General features: G+C 40.8%; 1 protein-coding gene across 4 annotated transcripts in view; it reads right to left on the bottom strand.

Moving 5' to 3' along the window:
* Positions 1–20,590, bottom strand: part of LOC129816280 (electrogenic aspartate/glutamate antiporter SLC25A12, mitochondrial-like) — a 78,569-nt gene that overhangs the window by 11,056 nt on the left and 46,923 nt on the right. Inside the window, exons 1-7 of one of the 4 annotated variants that reach the window (XM_055870565.1) lie at positions 8,656–8,846; positions 8,052–8,105; positions 5,629–5,771; positions 2,834–2,949; positions 1,994–2,133; positions 308–454; positions 67–205 (exon numbers count right to left, since the gene is read on the bottom strand). In XM_055870565.1, coding sequence (XP_055726540.1) covers positions 67–205; positions 308–454; positions 1,994–2,133; positions 2,834–2,949; positions 5,629–5,771; positions 8,052–8,105; positions 8,656–8,667 — 751 coding nt within the window. In that variant the 5' untranslated portion in view covers positions 8,668–8,846. Of the gene's footprint in view, positions 1–66; positions 206–307; positions 455–1,993; positions 2,134–2,833; positions 2,950–5,628; positions 5,772–8,051; positions 8,106–8,472; positions 8,571–8,655; positions 8,847–20,590 lie in introns of those variants that run through there. The other 3 variants (XM_055870566.1, XM_055870567.1, XM_055870568.1) reach the window with 3 other exon arrangements.

The following is a 20,590-nucleotide window of genomic DNA, read 5'->3' as shown; positions in this document are numbered from 1 at the left end:
TCCTGTTGCTGCAGGATTATTTCCTGCCGAAGCAAACTTGCTCAAATTTAGATCCTACATGTGTACCTTTGGTGACGAGGGTATCCTTGTATGTGCCAGCTAGTGTGCTGTAAATCTTGCGGATCAGCTCCATGTTGTTAAGGAGGGCGTTGAAGGCATTGAAGTAGGAGAAGCTCACCATGTGGGAAGTGCTGCCTCCAGCCGCCTATGGCGAGAGGAACAGACAGTGTGAGGTCTCCTCATGCATGCTGTGCCCATACAATCATCTCATGTTGAAACTGGGAGACCATAGCGGTCTCTAACTCACTGAGACCAGGTTCTCCTCCACAAACGGGGTGAGCATATGGTGGCGGATGGTGGCCATTATGTCGCTGAAGTCCATGGCAGAGATGGTACCGCTCTTGCTCTTATCCTTCTGGGCGAAGGCCTGGCGGGCATGCTCCAACTGCAGCTCCTACAATGAGAGGAAAGGGTGTATGTTTGAACAAAATATCCAAAGAGCAGGCTCCTGTGACATAGACGCATCAGATTACCTGGGATGAAATGGAACATTGGAAAAAAACACGACATTATGTTGGATGATGTCGGACGCTGTTTTGGAGCATGTGGAAGCATTAGATGTGACAGTGTTAAACCCTGGCTCTTGTAATCATCGCTGTCTCTCAGGAGTCTAATAAAAACCATGTCCCCCCGAAGTCTGATCCCAGGCCTGTGCAGGAGAGTAGGCAGGTGTGTCAGGAGGAGCACGGGGATGATTCAATAGTACAGCCATGCAATCAGAGGGGAAGCAGGGGGGCCACTGCCCCATGGTCAGCTCTGGTGTCAAAACTGATCACATACTAGCAGCGGATACCTCTCATCTATATACATAACTCTTTGTGCCATAACAGAATACAGTGCATCATGCTAACTTTTTTTCTATACTATACACTTTTACTCCATATCTTGTAAGAGTTGGGGATTACTTTGATAACCAAATGCAGGTACAGATGTAGGATCTTAATTCAAGCCAGTTTGCTATAGCAGGAAAATAGCCCTGCAGCAACAGGAAATATTAATTATAATGTGGATTATAATAAATTTAAATTTTTTGTAGGCGCTGATACACTTTTCGTTAGGGCAAATCAAGTCTGACACTTTAAAGTGGAAATTACAAACTTTAGAAAGCCTTTTTAAACCTCAAATATACTACAGGTTTGCATTTCCTGCCGTGCAGGAAAATTCTCAGCAACAAAAGAGTGATCACATTAAGATCCTACATCTGTCCAGTACTAAGACGCTGCACTACAGATGGATACTGTAGCACATAAGACCCACATTACAGGCACTGTTTATTTTCCTTGTATACAAACAGTATTTTTTTTAAAATTGCATTAAGACTGGAACAATGTAACCTCCACGAGGTGGCAGAACTTATTCTGTTAAAAAAATGTTTTTGTTTTGTTTACAACTACGTTAGATTGAGCTGAATCACGTTCAAGAATGTGTACGCTGGAAACAACGTTGCAGAACGTTAGCAGCGAAATAACAGCTAAACCAAATGTTGGTTCGAAAGAAAAGGGTCCCAAACAAGAGTCCTTGACGCATTGGTGGGAACCCTTAGTCAACCATGATCCACCGCAAACTGCTATGAGGCTTTACACACAGTAGAGTAGTGGAACCACAGCCAAGTCATTCCAACTCCCAGACCACCCAGCTTCATCTGAGCCCACAAACCCCTTCCCTCCAAACCAGCTACGTCCATAGCCATACTACTGGTTTTATGGCTCATATAATACTCACATACATACCACACCCTGTTTTGGGGATTACTTATATTTGTTACAACTTCAATACGTTACATAATGGTGTGTTTATTATGCTATTATAATCAGACCATTTCTATCTAAACCGTGATAGAAGAATTGCCTCCAACATGTAAGTTATTTCTTTTCTTAAACATGTATTTGTACTGTTCATATGGTGGCTGGTAATGTCCATGCCTATACTGTACCTGCAGAAACTGGGTGAACTCCAAGTAGCTGAGGTTCTTCTTTCTGTCACTGCCAAAGTGGAGCCTGACGAACTCACAGTCCCAGTTGAAGGGGATGTGGTGGTGCACTGTGGTCTGGCTGAAGATGTCCCGCACATTGGCTGCCAAATGAAAGATTGATGAGTAACATCAAGAGATTGAAAGAAAAACGAAAAAACATACAGTGTTATGTCCTCATCTCATTTCTGGGAACCTACAAATCGAATCGATATGCACAGAGGGGGAATACGGCCTTGCTGACAATCCCATCGCCTTCATATTGTGTGAGTTCTAAGCATATTTAGGACACTGTGTCTGAGCACTGCCTTCATTTTCTATCGCCTTCATGGGGGCCCGTGCTGCACAATGAGCATTGTAACCAATCTTTTGTCCCTGTTTTTGTGACACGCTGGATTGATTTCTCCCCCTGTAAAATGTGACTTATTATGAGGTGGTATTACCCACAGCTGCTCAGAGCTGACACTATTCTTCTCTTAGAAGACACCTCTAGAATAGAAGCTGCAGTCTCCAGAAGCCCAGTATAGAGAGACACATTAGCGCACAAACTGAATACACACTAAGCACACATGAGAGACCTAGATTTATTTTCTACACTGAAAACGGCTATACAGCAACTTTGTTGCACAAGGTCCTTAGTTATACATGCGATATATGACTCTTATATCATCCACTACTTGCATAGAAATGGGTCTTGCACAATGGGAGTGTGCCCATTAGCTATGACATGAAACAGACAGGACTGGGATGCAACAGGACGGACATCCCCACACACCAGGTCACTGGACATCCCCATGTACATACCAAATGAGATGTCCCCTGTGCCAGTCTTGTCAAACAACTGAAAGGCAACTATGAAAAGGGCATCCGGGACACACAGAACCGATTCAAAGGCCAGAAACTCCTGGAAAGAGATCAGTCTGTTTGGACAAGAAAGAAAGAGTCCTATCTGAAAAAAAGACATTTCTCTGCAAATCCAAAGGTACATCAGGAACCCTTAATTTGAGCACACAAATAACTGTAGCCTACCTGTATCATTTACATACAAGAGAGCAAAAGTAACAGTCGATAAAACAACCACTTTTAGATTTTGGAGCATTTGGTTTTCAAGAAAAGTTCAAGTGCTGTATAACAATTGATTTTACCCATGTTTATTATATGCTCTACAGTCTATGGTGTAGATAGGAACTTGCTGTTTAGTGGTATTTAAATGAGATGCTATCTCCAGTCTTTGGCATTATGCAAATAATATGTCCGCTTATCTTATCAGGTGGATATTCAATAAAACAAACATGGGTGCTAAACAACAGATCCATATGGTTATTCAGGCAATGTGAACAACCTTGTGATGAATCATTAACCACTTTCTCCTTGTGACTGATTTCTCTTTACCAAGCTTTGTCTATGCCAATACAGATGTAGGATCATAATTTGAGCCAGTTTGCTACAACAGGATAATTCTGCGGTATGGTAATATGGTTATTCAGGCAATGTGAACAACCTTGTGATGAATCATTAACCACTTTCTCCTTGTGACTGATTTCTCTTTACCATGCTTTGTCTATGCCAATACAGATGTAGGATCATAATTTGAGCCAGTTTGCTACAACAGGATAATTCTGCGGTAACAGGAAATGTGAATTATTATGTGGATTATAGCGATGAAATGGTCACCGGTTTCACGACAATTAGTATTACCGTTTAAAATTTTCATTTTCATTAAAACCGTGTTTGATTACCATGGCTTGAAAAACTCACGGTAAATATTGTCCAGCATCATCCAAAGTTAGCACCAGTCTGACGCAGGCTCAGCACGCAACGTGGATTTTGTTTTGTGTGAAAACATGGTGGAAGTCAGTGACAGCGCTCGGGAGATTTTTCAGCCTTCTAAAAGGACCAAATCTGAAGTGTGGTCATATCTAGGGTTTTACAAGAGTGCTGAGGGAAACTTAATCGAAGATGGTCACCCGGTCTGCAGAACATGCAAAAATAAATTGCTGCGAAAGGGGGCAGCACTTCAAATCTCTTGAGTCATCTTCGTGATGACCACCCACTACTTTATAGCGAATGCAAGGTAAGTTAACTTTTAGCTCAATGCATGATGTGGGGACTTCGGAATGGGGGAAAATGTCATGGTTTGTCTGTTTAACTTGCTAATAGCTTGTCAATAACGTAAACTGAAGCTTTCAGTGTTACCTACTGTTGTAAAAACACTACACGTTGTTCTGCTGCTGTATGCGTCGTGTGTCTGCAGACTCTATTCTCCCATTGCACACGATAACACGTTATGTAGTTTAGTCACCCAACCAACATATTTTGATCATTTAAAATACGTCAGACGTCGACTTGGTTGTAAAAGTGTTCCAACCGGAGAAACACTGTAGACTCCTATACAAGACTCCTGTATTTATGTAAATTGTTGCGCTCACTGCAATTACTATCACTGTCTTCTTAAGACTCATTTGTTTTTATGTAAATTGTGCATGGGGTCATTGCATATGTGTGTGTGTGTGTGTGCGTGCGTGCGTGCGTGTGTAAGTGAATAGTTAGAATTAGAATTAGAATGTTTACAACACCAATAATAATAATAATAATACATTTGCTATTCCCTTGTTTACAGAGTGGGCGTGTAGCAGGCAAACCCAGTGATGCTACTAGTCCCTCCTCATCTACAGTTGTGACACAGACACTCCAGCAAGCATTTAAAAGGCAGGCTGCTTATGCACCCACATCAAAAAATGTTAAAGATCTCACGGCAGCCCTTTCATATTACATTGCAAAGGACATGATGCCATTTCATATTGTTGAGAGGCCTGGCTTTCTGAGGCTGATGAAGGTTACAGTGCCTCACTACAAAGTGAGTGCTGCTAATGTTATTTGTTGTTTGTTTATTTGATTTGCTTACTTAAGGTTGTGTTCATTAAAACCTGCACTAGGGAAACTTTTACCTCTCATGGCCACATGGTGCCATCTTTAATGTTAACGTTATTATTGTAATGTTTATGCACATAAAAAGTGCATAGTGCTGCTAATTTTATTTGTTGTTTGTTGGTTTTCAATATAAAACTTGGTGAAATGATTTCAGTGTGTGTATCAGTACTTTATGAAAATTTCCAGCACATTTTAACAATAATAATACTGATAACCGTGATCATTTGGTCACTATAATTGTGATATGACATTTTCATACCGTTTCCTCTCTAGTGGATTATAATTAATTGACATTTTTGTAGGGGTTGATACATTTTTCATAAGGGAAAATCAGGTCTGAAATTTCAAAGTGGAAGTTATTAACTTCAAAAGGCTTTTTAAACCACAAATACACTGCACGTTTTACATTTCCTGAATTGCAGGAAAGTTCTCCTGCAACAGGGTGATCAAATTAAGATCCTATATCTGTACATTTTGAACCACAGTGTGTGTACCGCAGGGTTACATTGGATTCTTGTAGATAGTGAAACTGTCATCAAAATGCTAGTGTTAGTCTCAATTCCATTTCCGCTGTATGATGTCTTGTAGAAACTCTTGTTAACCTATTCTGTATCAGGGCCACTAATGTTGAAGATTATCTACCTCAGACGTAGTGGAAGTCGACTTACCCATCCTTGCTGGTGTCGGCTACTCCAGCGATCAGCTGCACAGTCTTGCGATTGTGGTCAGGCTGGTTGTGCAGACCCAGGAAGTTCTGAACAAAGTCCCTGGGGGACATGTAATGCTCCCCATCCTCAACCACACTGGCATGCTAAAGGGAGACAAAAGACCCAGATGAGTGTAAAATGTAAATGCTCAGAAAATCAATATAAAATTCATACTCTTACAAAACTCCATGCCTGGAGTCACTTTCTTTTTGTGTTGTATCACTGTTCACTCAACACCTACTGTATCTGACAACACTTACAGTAACTTTACTTCTGACAATAATGATTTGTTCAGACAACCTGATGCAGTGTGTCTGTGGTTCTATCTTGATTTTGTCTCCATGGTTATACTTTGATTCACATTATGTGCTTCTAGACATTCCATCAATGCTAGGCAAAAAGACCATAGTTCAAAACAATCTAGTTCTCGCAATTCATTGTGTTCCAGTAATGTATTTGAGTTGTTCAGTGAATAAACAGATAGAGAACTTCAGCTACTTGCTTTCAAAACACTTCAATAAAGTATCAAGCTGTATTATTACCTTCATAGATAGAAATCGTTTTTTTTATTTTTTTCCCACAACGACACAGCACAAGATGTAGCATATCAAGTCATCAAGGCAACAAAGCTTCACAAACCACTATCATGTTAAGTGTCACAATCATGTATGGAGATAAGTGCAATGCAGTATACTATATTTCATACACAATATGGGATGTTGTAAGTACAATGTAACAGATAAGTACTAGAGCAGCGTATGTGTGACATTAGGGCTTCAGCTGTGGCATTGCAAGGGACTGCCAAGTCATCTGAAAAATATATTTCTAAATTAAGACACGGACAGTGATAATCAAATCCATGTATAACGTTACACATAATGTGCAATGAATGCATGCACACTGCTTAGAAAGGAAAAAGCAATAGCATTTATGTTGTTGCTGCTATGCTGCTGCTGCTGCAGAACATGCACCCCATGCACTGGTGGTGCTAAAACTGACCTCTAGTCTAGGCTTAAAAAACGAAAGGTCAGTTTTAGAGTCAGGTTTGGGTTACAAGCTGGAACAGAGATAGCTCAGGAAACACAAGCACTGCATGAACTGGCAGCATAAAGGCCAGGCTCTGGGTATACAGCCAAGCACAGGGAGAGAAAGTGAGTGAGCGAGAGAGAGAGAGAGAAGGGAGGTAGTGAAAGAGAGCGAGAGGGAGAGTGAAAAAGAAAGGAAGAAAGAGTGAGAGAGAAAGTAAAAGAGAGAGAAAGCGACCTTTACGAGGAATGCATGAGACCACATCTCACTGCACACTCTTGAGTTAATGTTTTAAGATAAAGTATTAATTCCAACCAACTTATTAACCCATTTATTCACTACATAATTTGCTATCAATTTGCCTTGACAGTAAGCCTCAAGTGCTTCTTGATCAGATTAGGCAGGTTGGACAAAATGGCCCCCTTTCATCCATTAATTAACTAGCTACTTCACTGTGATATGTTTATTACTAACTACAGGTGCGTATTAAAACAGCTATGCCTAATATTAATTACAGGTGCATATTAAAACAGCTACGCCTAATATTAATTACAGGTGCATATTAAAAAAGCTATGCCTAATATTAATTGGGGTGCTTTCAGAATTAATCAGTGCAGTGTTGTATGAAGAAAGAAGGCGGTCCTAAAATAGGACTCGGTCAAATAAGGAGTCCCTCCCTTGTGCTGTCTGTTGCAAGAAGCATGTTTACCCTCCAAACAATGGCCTAACAGCCTTCTGCTTGTTACTATGTGTGGCTTTGTAAAGCACAAGAACGTATGTTTGAATCTTCCCGACATCTGAAGATCCAAGCATATGTCACACCCTAAAAGAAGTTAGGCAAGGAGAAATTCCTTGGTGAAGGGGATCCAGAATTAGTCCAAGTATTTGTGTGACCTTTCCTTGTAGTATTGAACAGTAAAGGCAGCACACTCAGTGTATCTCTGTGTGTGTGTGTGTGTGTGTGTGTGTGTGTGTGTGTGTGTGTGTGTGTGTGTGTGTGTGTGTGTGTGTGTGTGTGTGTGTGTGTGTGTGTGTGTGTGTGTGTGTGTGTGTGTGTGTGCGCGTGCGTGCGTGTGTGTGTGTGATAGAGAGAGAGAGAGAGAGAGAGAGTTAAACGATGGTCTCAGTAGGTCTCCTGGCAATAATATAATGCAAAACTTTTTTCAACTGTAGCTTTTCCATACTCTAGCTTTGCCATACAATCAAGGTTATAACCTTATATTATTAAAGACAATAAATTAAAAGATACATGCTATTTTAATGAATCCAATTACGGCTGCATTTAAAGAATCCAATAATATAAATAATGACTATTTATGTGCCATAAAAATAGTGGGTCCTCTGAATGACAGTCTTACCTTCAGAAATATAGTCCTCAGTTCATTGGAATCGCCTCTTGCGGTTGTTTCCACCTAAAACATACAGTTGGAGTCATCAAATCCAAACCTTGATGAATGTGGTAATACAATGACAGTATGATAATTCCATAGGACGCAACGACACTGCATAGGCTACAATAGAATAAAATAATTAATGCGGAGACAGCAATCGGTTGCTTGTCTTTGAAGTTTCGATGTTTGGAAAAGCAGTAATAGGCTTCAGGACTCGTAGTCTACATTTGAATATCAGCCCTGCCACCAGCAACATAGTCGCCTTTGCCAATATAATTACTGAACCGCCTACTCGACCTTCACCACAATAAACGTGCTATACAATAAAAGTAGCGGAATAACTTCCATTAGATCAATACAAAATCCACTGTAACAAGGTAAACATTACTCAATTCTCTCTCCAAGGCCGACTTGCCCACGAAAACATGCTGAAAGATGACCATTCTGTTCCTTTAAAAAAAATCAATAATACATGCTTCCGCATCGGTAAGCTAGCGTCCATATCCAATAGAAATAAACAGTTTAAATACAGGTAATATTCATTTCTGATAAGAAATATTGACGGAGTCACCTTGACCGCCATGCTGAGTGTGACGTCACGTTGACTAGCAGTGCAGGCGCTTGGCTACTGTAGCCTATGATTGGGACATGACAGCATGACAATATTGAGGAAGACCTTAATGACAATGTATTTTAGGCAATACTGTAGCCCCGTACTGTAGCGTCGTGGTTTGCCTGTTGACGAGATACAGTGCAATGGGAGTGTTGCCAGCTGTCAGCAGAGTCTGGCACGATTCCTGCGCACGTGGCTCATATAAGGACATGATGCACTGCTGTGTGGTTTATATGTACCTTCAGATATTTTATAGCATGCATGTTCAACTTAAACAAATCATCAGAGGACTAAGCTATGCTAGCTGTGCACAGTGTAAAGCGACTCCTGTGTAAAAACCTATTTACAAATTATGCTGTCCAAAATGATTGTACATTTTTCATCATCTTAATGAAATGTGAGCTCGAGTGAGGTGCACTGAAGGTCAAATGTTGCATTACTATTCATGTCCATCCAGTATTCACGGACTAAGGGGATAACAAAAAAATTAAATGAAGGACTTTGTGCACTTGGAATCTGAAATGTCATGAATAAATAACATTGAAAAGGCAACAGTCTGGGTTGTTTTCTCTTTGGTTTCATTATTTTCTTTCTCATAAAACCAAACACTGCTTTTTAAAAAATATTGCAAAAGAATATACTTTATTATCTGCTTTGTGCAGAGCCTTTGTATAATAACGTTATGTTACCACAAGGATACAAAATGTATGAAGGTTAAAAGAGGAACACAGTCAAACCGCAAATGGCAATAAAATACATAAACAGACACAAACATATTGCAAAAATTCTTGACAGAAGTTTAGAAAAGACAATTCTGCTTTCAACAGAAATATTTGATAAAGGTTAGAGATCAAGCTGCATGTATTGCCCCAATACTGTCATACCATAGCACATAGCAAGAGAGTAAAAAGCATTGTAGCCTATGCAGGAAAGGGTTATAATCTAGTGCTGTCAGAGTAGTAGGTAGGGGTAAAATAACAGTGGCTTAAACATGACTGTGTGGGTCAGTCATTGGTGCTTCTGGAGGACAGAATTGCCATGCCAGGGATGATAGCACAGCATTACCACAGTTCAATGTTCAGCCATTGCACTCTCCCCCAGAGAGACCATTTATTTTATTGAGCTATCACTGTACTGTAATCCACTTTTTGAAAGACAATTTTCAAGGTTCAAATTCTTAATTTAAGTCAGCAGTAGGGTGGACTGTCATAATGGGACAATTAAAGGGTACATTTTGTTTACTACAAACAGAGTGCTTAGGTAAGCTTCATATTTTTTGACAGTAACCTTGTGTTTTTTTCTCTTTATGGTAGTACTATAGGAAGAACAACTCACGTGAGGAATGTTTAATCTTATTTAAACTTTGAGTGTGTGTGATGAGGTTGGTTGTGTGGAAATCAAATACATAACAATAGTTAATAGTTAGTGTTAAATTGTGGGGGAAAAAATCTAGTTTTTATATTTTCAAAGGATTCATATTTTTAGGCTTCCAGTAGCCTATGTCAGAAAATAAAAAATAAGAATAAAATTCCGAATATAATAGAATAAAACATCCGCACAGACACAGCACCAAATCATCTCATCAGTATAAAAATAACGAGATACACTTGCGCGGATAAGAGTTTTCTTTTTTCCATCGATTGGTGATGCGCAATAGTACGTGGTTAAACTGTAGCACACAGTGGAAGGGTGACAAAACAAATCGATGGAGAGCGAGCGATGAGAAAAATTATGGATTTCTTCCGTGTACATCAGATGCGGCGGAAACACGTGGACAAACAGGAAGTCTTCGGTGCGTATTTTCCGCGGGCCTTTGACAACAACAGAGATGTAGCAGTGTTCAGGAGTCAGTGATGATATTGTGGCTAGGGACAAGCTACGCCATTTATAGACACGAACTGCTTTAGCGCCTTTTGACGATAGTATCTTCTTTACTTCTTTTTTTTTTAAGAGCCCGACGCTCGATCTGAAAGTTAACTCGCATCGATTGCGGTAGTATTACGGTTTGTGTTCCCACACAGGCCATATCTCCATGTTACAGGAGTTGTTTATGGAAGACGAGGCGACCACTAGCTTTGGGACACATCGGGAGCCAGAGTATTGGTTGTGCATTGTTCTGGTGGTTGCCGAAAGAAAGTAACCATACCACAATATAGCTGGCTTCACCAAAAAATGTGCCGTAAAATGTTTTGTGAAATTTACTTAAAGGTAAGGAAAATAAGGGGGTAATGTTTTATACAACCCGGCCCAAGACCTTATGAACAGTTTGCAGTTCTCCAGAGATCCCGAAATAAATTTGCAGCAAGATGACGACACACTGTAAATACTCTCGAGATGACACCAGCACTTTCTGTGAATCATTACCAACAATAACTGGCGAAACAGATTATCTAAAGGGACAATCCCGGAGGAATAACAACGTTGTGGATGGCATACCATAATCTTCACATTAGATCTTGGCACAGTCTGAGGAGAAAGTAATACAAATGATAACTGAAAAGTAGGGCTGACCCTACTTAGTCATTGTTTGGTTGATAGGCTGTTGGCCACAGATTTCCTTTGTTTGTTTTGTTGTTGAGCAGTGGCAAATGGATTTTAAAAAAAATTGGCACACAAGACACCTGTCTGATTCGCACCTGTCTCAAGTGGCATTAGTGGACAAAGTACCTAATTGTCATACTTGAGTACTAGAAAATGACTGACTCAAGTAACAGTAAAATACTGTTTAAAAGTATTTGGTTTTAAATATACTTAAATATCAAAAGTAAATGTAATTGTTAAAATATACTTAAGTATCAGAAGTAAAAATATAAATCATTTCAAATTCCTTATATTAAGCAAACCAGATGGCACAATATTTTTTTATACCTAGCCCGGGGAATACTCCAGCACTCACATAATTATTTTTGTAGTATTTTTTTATATATTTTTTGACTTATGGTATCCAATTGGTAGTTACAGTCTTGTCTCATCGCTGCAACTCCCGTACGGACTCAGGAGAGGTGAAGGTCGACCCAACCAAGCCGCACTGCTTCTTAACACAATGCCCGCTTAACTCGGAAGCCAGCCACACCAAAGTGTCGGAGGAAACGCTGTGCACATGGCGACCGTGTCAGCGCCCCAGCTCGCAACAGGAATTACTAGAGCGCAATGGGACAAAGATATCCCTGCCGGCCTAACCTGGACGACACCGGGCCAATTGTGCACCACCCCATGAGTCTCCCGGTCGCGGCCGGCTGCGACAGAGCCTGGATTTGAACCAGGATCTCTAGTGGCACAGCTAGCAACTGCGATGCAGTGCCTTGGACCACTGCACCACTTGGGAGGCCAGATATAATTTACACTCCGCCAGATCAGAGGCAGTAGGGATGATCAAGGATGTTCTCTTTAAGTGCGTTAAATGGACAATTTCCCTGTCCTGCTAAGCACTCAAAATGTAACGAGTACTTTTGAGTGTCAGGGAAAATGTATGGTGTAAAAAGTACATTATTTTCTTTAGGGAATGTAGTGGAGTAAAAGTTGTAAAAAATATATAAATTGTAAGGTACATATACACAAAAAAATTACTTAAGTAGTACTTTAAAATATTTTTACTTATTTACTTTAAATTAGTGATCCACTGATATTACATTTTCGTCCGATACCGATATCCAATTATTTTCCTTGCCCCAAAAAACTATACCGATAACCGATATTTAAAATTTAAGCTGCCTTTTAATGATTCTAGTACAGTTAAATAGTTAAAACACACACAAGGACGCAGGGGTCTAAGGCACTGCGTCTTAGTGCAAGTCCCTGGTTCGAATCTAGCCGTGATTGGGAGTCCCATAGGGCGGCGCACAATTGGCCTAGCGCCGTCCGAGTTTGGCCAGGGTAGGTCGTCATTGTAAATAATAATTTGTTCTTAACTCACTTGCCTAGTTAAACAAAGGTTACACACACACCACTCTGACCAAAACGTTATTTTGTTGGCATTTACGTATGTCCCCATTACCAGTAAAACATAATCAAAACCTATTTCTTTCACTTACTTGCTGTGCTGTTTCGTTGTTCAGTCGTTTCATTCTCAAGCAGGACTTCTAAGGAATGGCGTTTGGGTCTTTGCATGCCAAAAAAGATACACGTCAAATAACACTGTTTGACGTGTCAAATAAGCTTGTTGACCAGTCAGGACCTGAATATGACTGCATGTCACATAATAATTGAACGCGTTCATAAAATTTTTACGTAGTTATTACACATTGATTACACTATCACTCGTATTTCATATGTCACAACGATTCATTGATACGTATGCTGTGATGCTGGTGAAGTTGTCTCGCGCATCTACATTGCTGATCATAAAAAAAGATAGCTAGCTCATGGATGCAACCAATGTTCTTCCCCAAAAACATAGTAGAACGACAATCGGTTTCAGTACCTATAGTTAGCTAGCTAACTATATAGCTAGGTGTCATCATAATAACCCAAAAATATAAGACAGTTCTTATTTGATTAATAGTGGTTGGACCCATCTATGTGAAGCTAGCCACAATAAGGATTAGCCACAATGGTGGACTTTGCGGTTAGCCTTCAAAATAAAAGTATGTCATTGACAGTGATGCAAATTAATAGAAATAGTATAATTTAATAGAGCATGCAAAACGATGTTGGAATGTTATATAAATCAACAAAATACAATTTGTTAATTTGACAATCTGTTGAAATCACACTTGATGTTTTGCATTGGGGGCATACTTATTTCACTGTGGATCAATGACATGGGGTATCGGTCTACTCAGTGACACCGAGAGAACATTAGTATCGTAGCTCTTGTTGCAGGACTCTGAAACTACTGTGAATTGAGCCACATTTATTGTCAACCTATGTATTGAACACCTTTTTCCAGAGGAAAAACAATACTGCGTGGATCTTTTGGAGTCTGATAACTCTGAGGTGGACGTTGGGAAAAAATATATTGGGTATTGAGTAGACTGTTACCCCATTTCATTGATCCCCAATCCTTAGGTAAAGCTGTACAGTGCAATATGAATGTCAATACACACAATAGGCTGACTGGGGAGGTGATTTCACACAGTCACAGTCCCGTGATAAGAGCTATAACGCTAATATTTGCGTAAACTCTTCACAGTTGTGTTCTGTGGGTGTCACCGAGTAGACTGATACCCCATTTCATTGCTTCACATTCCAACCTTGTTTAACATTATCTAGTCTAAATATGGCATGATTCCAACAATTGTAACCTTCTGCATCACTTTCAGAGGTACTTTTATTTTGAAGGCAAACTGAAAATTCCACTATTGTGCCTAATCCTTATTGTGGAAAGCTTCACAACCCGGTCAGGTTGAGCCTCACTAGCCAGATGAAGCCAGCGGGCTGCTTATAATGTTAGCTTTGGGCAACAGGGTTAAGTAGCTGGCTATCTATTTATTTTCATGAACTGAAGTTCAATTTCAATAGGCAAACAACAAGTGGCTACCTAGCTAATACTTACTCACAAGGATTCCTAAATCATAGCTGAGAATAGTGAAAATGACTGCAGTTTCTACTGGTCATTGTTTTCAGACTGGTTGTATTGGCGCTATTTAGGTACCAAGCTTAAGCTAGCTAGCTACCCCAGAAGTTGCGGTCGAACAAATAATGCTTTATTACCAACGCGGTATTGTAAACACATCGTTTATGGCCGGTGTTTGCTTGTTTACAGACTTTTTTTGTACAGCTTTGAGTGCTACTGATAGTAGTACTGGTGCTTGACTTGCACGTGCAAATTCAGAACACACAACATTCTATATTAGAACTGTGTTATTTGACGTGTCAAATTCTAAGCTTATTTAACGCGTCAAATAGTGTTATTTGAGGTGTATCTTTTTTGACACGCAAAGACCCAAACGGCGTTCCATAGTATGTCATGAAGCAAATAGCAGTGACGCTATTACTGGGTAACTCCGGTAGGGCAACATCTGAACAATAGGGCACTTGTTAGTGTGTACCGGTGCTTGAACAGTCGCGAAAGCCAACTTGACAAACGACAGAACGGTTGATTGTCAAGGGCAATGAATTCCATTATCTTGCCGTTTTAATGGATTTCGCCTTTGAGTTGTCTCGCTGAAATGTTCTTACTCTTTCAAATGACTGCTCGACTTGTTGACTGCTCGATCCACACAGCAGACATTGCGGGCTAGGTTAGGAATGCTGTGATGCACGCGTAACGCAAAATGTTATGTGCCGTCATTACGTCATGTACCTACGCTATATAGGTATGCACGTCAGCTTTGACATCGATTTTTCACATTGGCGTTAAACTTCTTACGGCTGAGATCCCGTTAACGGGATCAATATGACAACAGCCAGTGAAAGTGCAGGGCGCCAAATTCAAACAACAGAAATCTCATAATTAAAATTCCTCAAACATACAAGTATTTTACACCATTTTAAAGATAAACTTGTTGTTAATCCCACCACAGTGTCCGATTTCAAAAAGGCTTTACGACGAAAGCATACCATGCGGTTATGTTAGGTCAGCACCTAGTCACAGAAAAACAGCCATTTTTGAGGAGTCACCAAAAGCAGAAATAGAGATAGAATTAGTCACTAACATTTGATGATCTTCATCAGACGACACTCATAGGACTTCATGTTACACAATACATGTATATTTTGTTCGATAAAGTTCATATTTATATCCAAAAATCTCAGTTTACATTGGCGCGTTATGTTCAGTAATGTTTTGCTTCCAAAACATCCGATGTTTTTGCAGAGAGCCACACAATTTACAGAAATACTCATAATAAACATTGATAAAAGATACAAGTGTTATGCATGGAACTTTAGGTAAACTTCTCCTTAATGCAGCCACTGTGTCAGATTTCAAAAAAGTTTTGCGGAAAAGCACACCATGCAATAATCTGAGTACAGCGCTCAGAGACCAAACAAGCCATACATATACCCTCCATGTTGTGGAGTCAACAGAAATAGCATTATAAATACTCACTTACCTTTGATGATCTTCATCAGAATGCACTCCCAGGAATCCCAGTTCCACAATAAATGTTTGTTTCGATAGAGTCACAAAATGTTCACCGAAATATCGTGCATCCCTACTTTACACCACTGTTCAGTGGACTAATCTATTGAGGATGCCACGGTCCAAGAGGGGGAGTGTGTGTAAAATGCACAAGGCACGTCTCTCTCCAGAATGTGCTCTCTCCCGCCATGTCATGTGCATTCAGTGTTTCATAACTTCATTGTGTGAATTGTTTGCCCTTTCATTGTTATCGTCTGTCAATTCCCCATTACATATACCACCAGTAGTAGCCTACATTTACCGTTAATTCCCCTAATTTCTGATCTACAATGTTTGGTTGGTTACCCTTTTGCCGCTTCTCAAAGTAATTTGTTTTCACCTCAAACAGCAAGTAAACAAAGTCTGTTTTTGAGTCCATAGAGAATTACAATAGCTCCTTGACGTATTCGAAACATATTTTCTGCCCTCTCCCTTTTGATAACCACTCAGCATGAAAGGGAGAAATTGTAATGCTCTGATGTAGTTAAAATAAAATACCTAATTACTTCTTATCCCTTGCACAAATAGCCTACAGCTGTGTCTGTCCTGAGCTCACTGGTGCGGGAAACTCTGAGGGCCCAGAATATTTCATACAATGTTGCAAGTTTGCAAGCATGAGATAAACATATGTTTTTTTTTAAATAAAAAATGTGAAGTTTCTCTGGTTAGGATATCTTGATCTCCTGCTTCCTCTTTAGTCATTTGTATCTCTTCATTATTTAATCAAATGGCGCGCTTAAAGCATCAGACAAGCTCAGTACGTACAGTTGATTTTATTAAAACACAACTTGTATTTTTCCATATATAGAAACACTATATATGGAAAAATATAACTCTCTAAATACAACTCTCTATCGACCAAGATTTGTTTTAGTTGGGGACAGCCCTACTGAAAAGCTGCAGATGGAAGATTGAGATGGAGTGTGCCCACAGGTCTGGAAAACGTGTAACCAGCCTAGGTGACAGTTCCTGGTCACGTTCTAGAGGTTTAAGGGCAAGATGGCTGTTCTGGAGAGCCAAGAACTTGAGAGGAACCAACACCTTTCTCAACGAGGACTTCTCAGAAGCTGTCGGCCAGAGGCGGAAAGAACTTTTCCCAGCTATGAAAACTGCCAGAGAGCATGGGAGCATTGCTTACATCCGCTACGACAGGCTCATTGTCCACCCTCCCTCCCAAAAGCCTTGTGAGGAATGAGATAGCCATGCCTCAGGGTCAGTAGCTTCAGCACAACATCACACGCACATATATTGATTTATTTTGTTAAGAGGTCTATTTTCTGGGTGACCTGAACATTGACTAGTTAGCAACTAGCTCTCCAATCTGACTAATGCCTGTAATATGATACAGGTTCACTCAGCCAACTAGAGTGCATACCAATAATGTTGGTTCTGTTACATCTACTTGTATTGATCATATCTTCACTAATACTGCAAAGCTTTGCTCCAAAGCAATACCAGTTTCCATTGGCTGTAGTGACCATAATATTGTGGCTTTAACAAGGAAAGTGTAAGTGCCAAAGGTTGGGCCCAAAGTCATACAAAATGTTTCCTCGATTCTTTTGTTGAAAATGTATGTTGGTCTGATGTGTATGAGGAAGATAATTCAGATGCAGCACTGGAAGTATTTGTAAAAAATGTCATGCCAACTGTTGACAGTGTACCCAATGATTGATGATGGTTCAAAGAAAGAAATTATGCAAAAGTTGGCTGCTCAGCTGATTAGTTGGAATACTCTAAATTGAGAAATGTTGTGACTAAACTTAACAAAAATAAGAATAAAATATATTACCAAACAAAGATAAATCCTTTGGAGTACCATTTATTTTAAAACCTTTAGTTATTGCTAATCATTTCAATGACTATTTCACTAGCGAAGTGGAAAAACTGAAATGAAAACATTGAACAGTGGACCATCATATCTTTTAATAAAGGATCTCATAGTGAAAGAAAATGATTGCTTTTGTGAATTTGGTCAAGTTAGTAAGGTAGAAAAACGATTGTTATCCATCAAAAATGATAAGCAACCAGGTATAGACAACCTTGATGAACTATTGGGAATGGTTGCAGACTGTACTGCCGCTCCTATTTGCTATATCTTTAACCAAACTTTAAAGGAGTGTGTGCGTGGAAGGAAGCTTGGAAGGAAGCTAAAGTAGTTCCACTGCCTAAAAATAGCAACGCACCCTTTGCTGACTCTAACATCCGCCCAATCTGTTTGCTGCCTGTTCTTAGTAAACTAATGGAGAGGATTGTGTTTGACCAAATACAATGCTATTTTTCAGAGAACAAGTTAACTACTGACTTTCAGCATGCGTATAGAGAAGGGCACGCAACTGGTACTGCACTGACGCCAATGAATAATGATTGCTTAAAAGAAATGGATAATAAGATCATAGTTGGAGCCTTTGATCTTATTGATCATAAATTGTTATTGAAAAAACTTGCCATCCCATGGCTGGAGAGTTATTTATCCAATAGAACCCAGAGAGTGTTCTTCAATAGAAGCTTCTTGAATATCAGATGTACAGTGCGGTGTCCCTCAGGGCAGTTGCCTTGGGCTGTTAGTCTTCTCTATTTTTATAAATTATTTGCCACTGGTCTTAAACGAAGCTAGAATGACTATCTATGTGGATGATCTCGCTCTCCATGGCAGATTTTGAGCTAAACGTTTAAACAGGTTAACAATCACAAGGCTGCCGGGCCAGACGGAATATCAGGACGCGTTCTCAAAGCAGGTGCAGACCGGCTGGCAAGTGTCTTCACAGACATTTTAAATCTTTACTTGTCCCAGTCTATAATCCCAACATTGTTTCTGTTCTCAAGAGCAACAAGGTAACCTATCTATATTACTATCCCCCTGTAGCACTCACATCTGTAATTATGAAGTGCTTTGAAAGGCTGGTCATGACGCACATCAACACCATCATCCCAGACACACTCTAATTCGCATACCGTCCCAACAGATCCACAGATGATCCAATCTCAATTGCACTTCACACTGCCATCTCCCACCTGGACACAAGGAAAAATAACAATGTCAGAATGCTGTTCATAGATTACAGCTCAGCATTCAACACCATAGTCCCCTCCAAGCTAGGGGCCCTAGGACTGAACCCCTCCCTCTGCAACTGGATCCTAGCCTTCCTGACGGTCTTCCCCCAGGGTAGTGAGGGTAGGCAACATCACCTCTGCCACACTGACCCTCAACACGAGGGACCCTCAGGGGTGTGTTCTTAATCCCCTCCTTTACTTCCTGTTCACTCACGACTGCGTGGCCACGCACGACTCCAAAACCATCATCAAGTTTGCTGACGACGCAACGGTGGTAGGCCTGATCACCAACGGTGATGAGTCAGTCTACAGGGAGGTCAGAGACTGCAGTGTGGTGACAGGACAACAACCTCGACGACAGTAAGACCAAGGAGCTTATCGTGGACTATAGGAGAAAGAGGCGAAAGTACAGCCCCATCCACATCAACATGGCTGTTGTTGAGCAGGTTGAGAGCTTCAAGTTCCTTCATCACTAAGGACCACATCACTAAGGACTTAACATGGTCCACACACACACACCCTCAGTCGTGAAGAGGGCACGGCAGCACCTCTTCCCCCTCAGGACGCTGAAAAGATTTGGCATGTGCAATCGAGAGCATCTTGACTGGCTGCATAACCACTTGGTATGGCAAATGCACCGCCCTTGACCGCAAAGCGCTAGACAGGGTGGTGCGGACAGCCCAGTACATCACTGAGGCCAATCTCCTTGCCATCCAGGTCTTCTATATCAGGTAGTCAGAGGAAGGCCTGAAAAATTGCCAAACTCCAGCCACGCAAGCCAGTGACTGTTCACTCTTCTACCGTCCGGCAAACGGTACCAGAGCATCGGCTCTGAGACCAATGGGCACTGAGACAGCTTCTACCCCCAAGCCATATGAGGCGTCACTATAGACCCGGGTTCGATCCCGGGCTGTCGCAGCTGGCCGCTCTTGCGACTTCTTGTGGCGGGCCGGGCACATGCACGCTGACTTCGGTCGCCAGCTGTACGGTGTTTCCTCCGACACATTGGTCCGGCTGGCTTCCGGGTTAAGCGTGGAAGGAAGCTAAAGTAGTTCCACTGCCTAAAAATAGCAACGCACCCTTTGCTGACTCTAACATCCGCCCAATCTGTTTGCTGCCTGTTCTTAGTAAACTAATGGAGAGGATTGTGTTTGACCAAATACAATGCTATTTTTCAGAGAACAAGTTAACTACTGACTTTCAGCATGCGTATAGAGAAGGGCACGCAACTTGTACTGCACTGACGCCAATGAATAATGATTGCTTAAAATAAATGGATAATAAGATCATAGTTGGAGCCTTTGACTGGCTGCATAGATGCTCCGGGTTAAGCGAGCAGTGCGGCTTGGCAGGGTCGTGTTTCGGAGGATGCATGGCTTTCGACCTTCACCTCTCCCGAGTCCGTACGGGAGTTGCAGCGATGGAACAACACTGACTACCAATTGGGATATCACGAAAAAGGGGTACATTTCTTTCCCTCTTTTTTTTTCTTGTCAATTTATGGTCCCCAAACTATCTGCACTGACTCTTATGTTGCACTGACCCTACGCACACTCACTAGACCATATATACACTCACTAGACTATATATACACTCACACACACACTACATTGACACTCACAAAACCCACACGTATTCACATACAATACACACACACACAGGCATACCGACAACACAAACACACATACATACTCACTCACACACACAAACTCTTACACATTTGCTGCTGCTACTGTTCTTTATTTTACTCGTATTGTTATCTATCCGGATGCCTAGTCA

This window comes from Salvelinus fontinalis, chromosome 19 (assembly GCF_029448725.1).
Source record: "Salvelinus fontinalis isolate EN_2023a chromosome 19, ASM2944872v1, whole genome shotgun sequence".
NCBI classification, from domain to species: domain Eukaryota; kingdom Metazoa; phylum Chordata; class Actinopteri; order Salmoniformes; family Salmonidae; genus Salvelinus; species Salvelinus fontinalis.
This window is presented reverse-complemented; position numbering and strand designations above follow the sequence as displayed.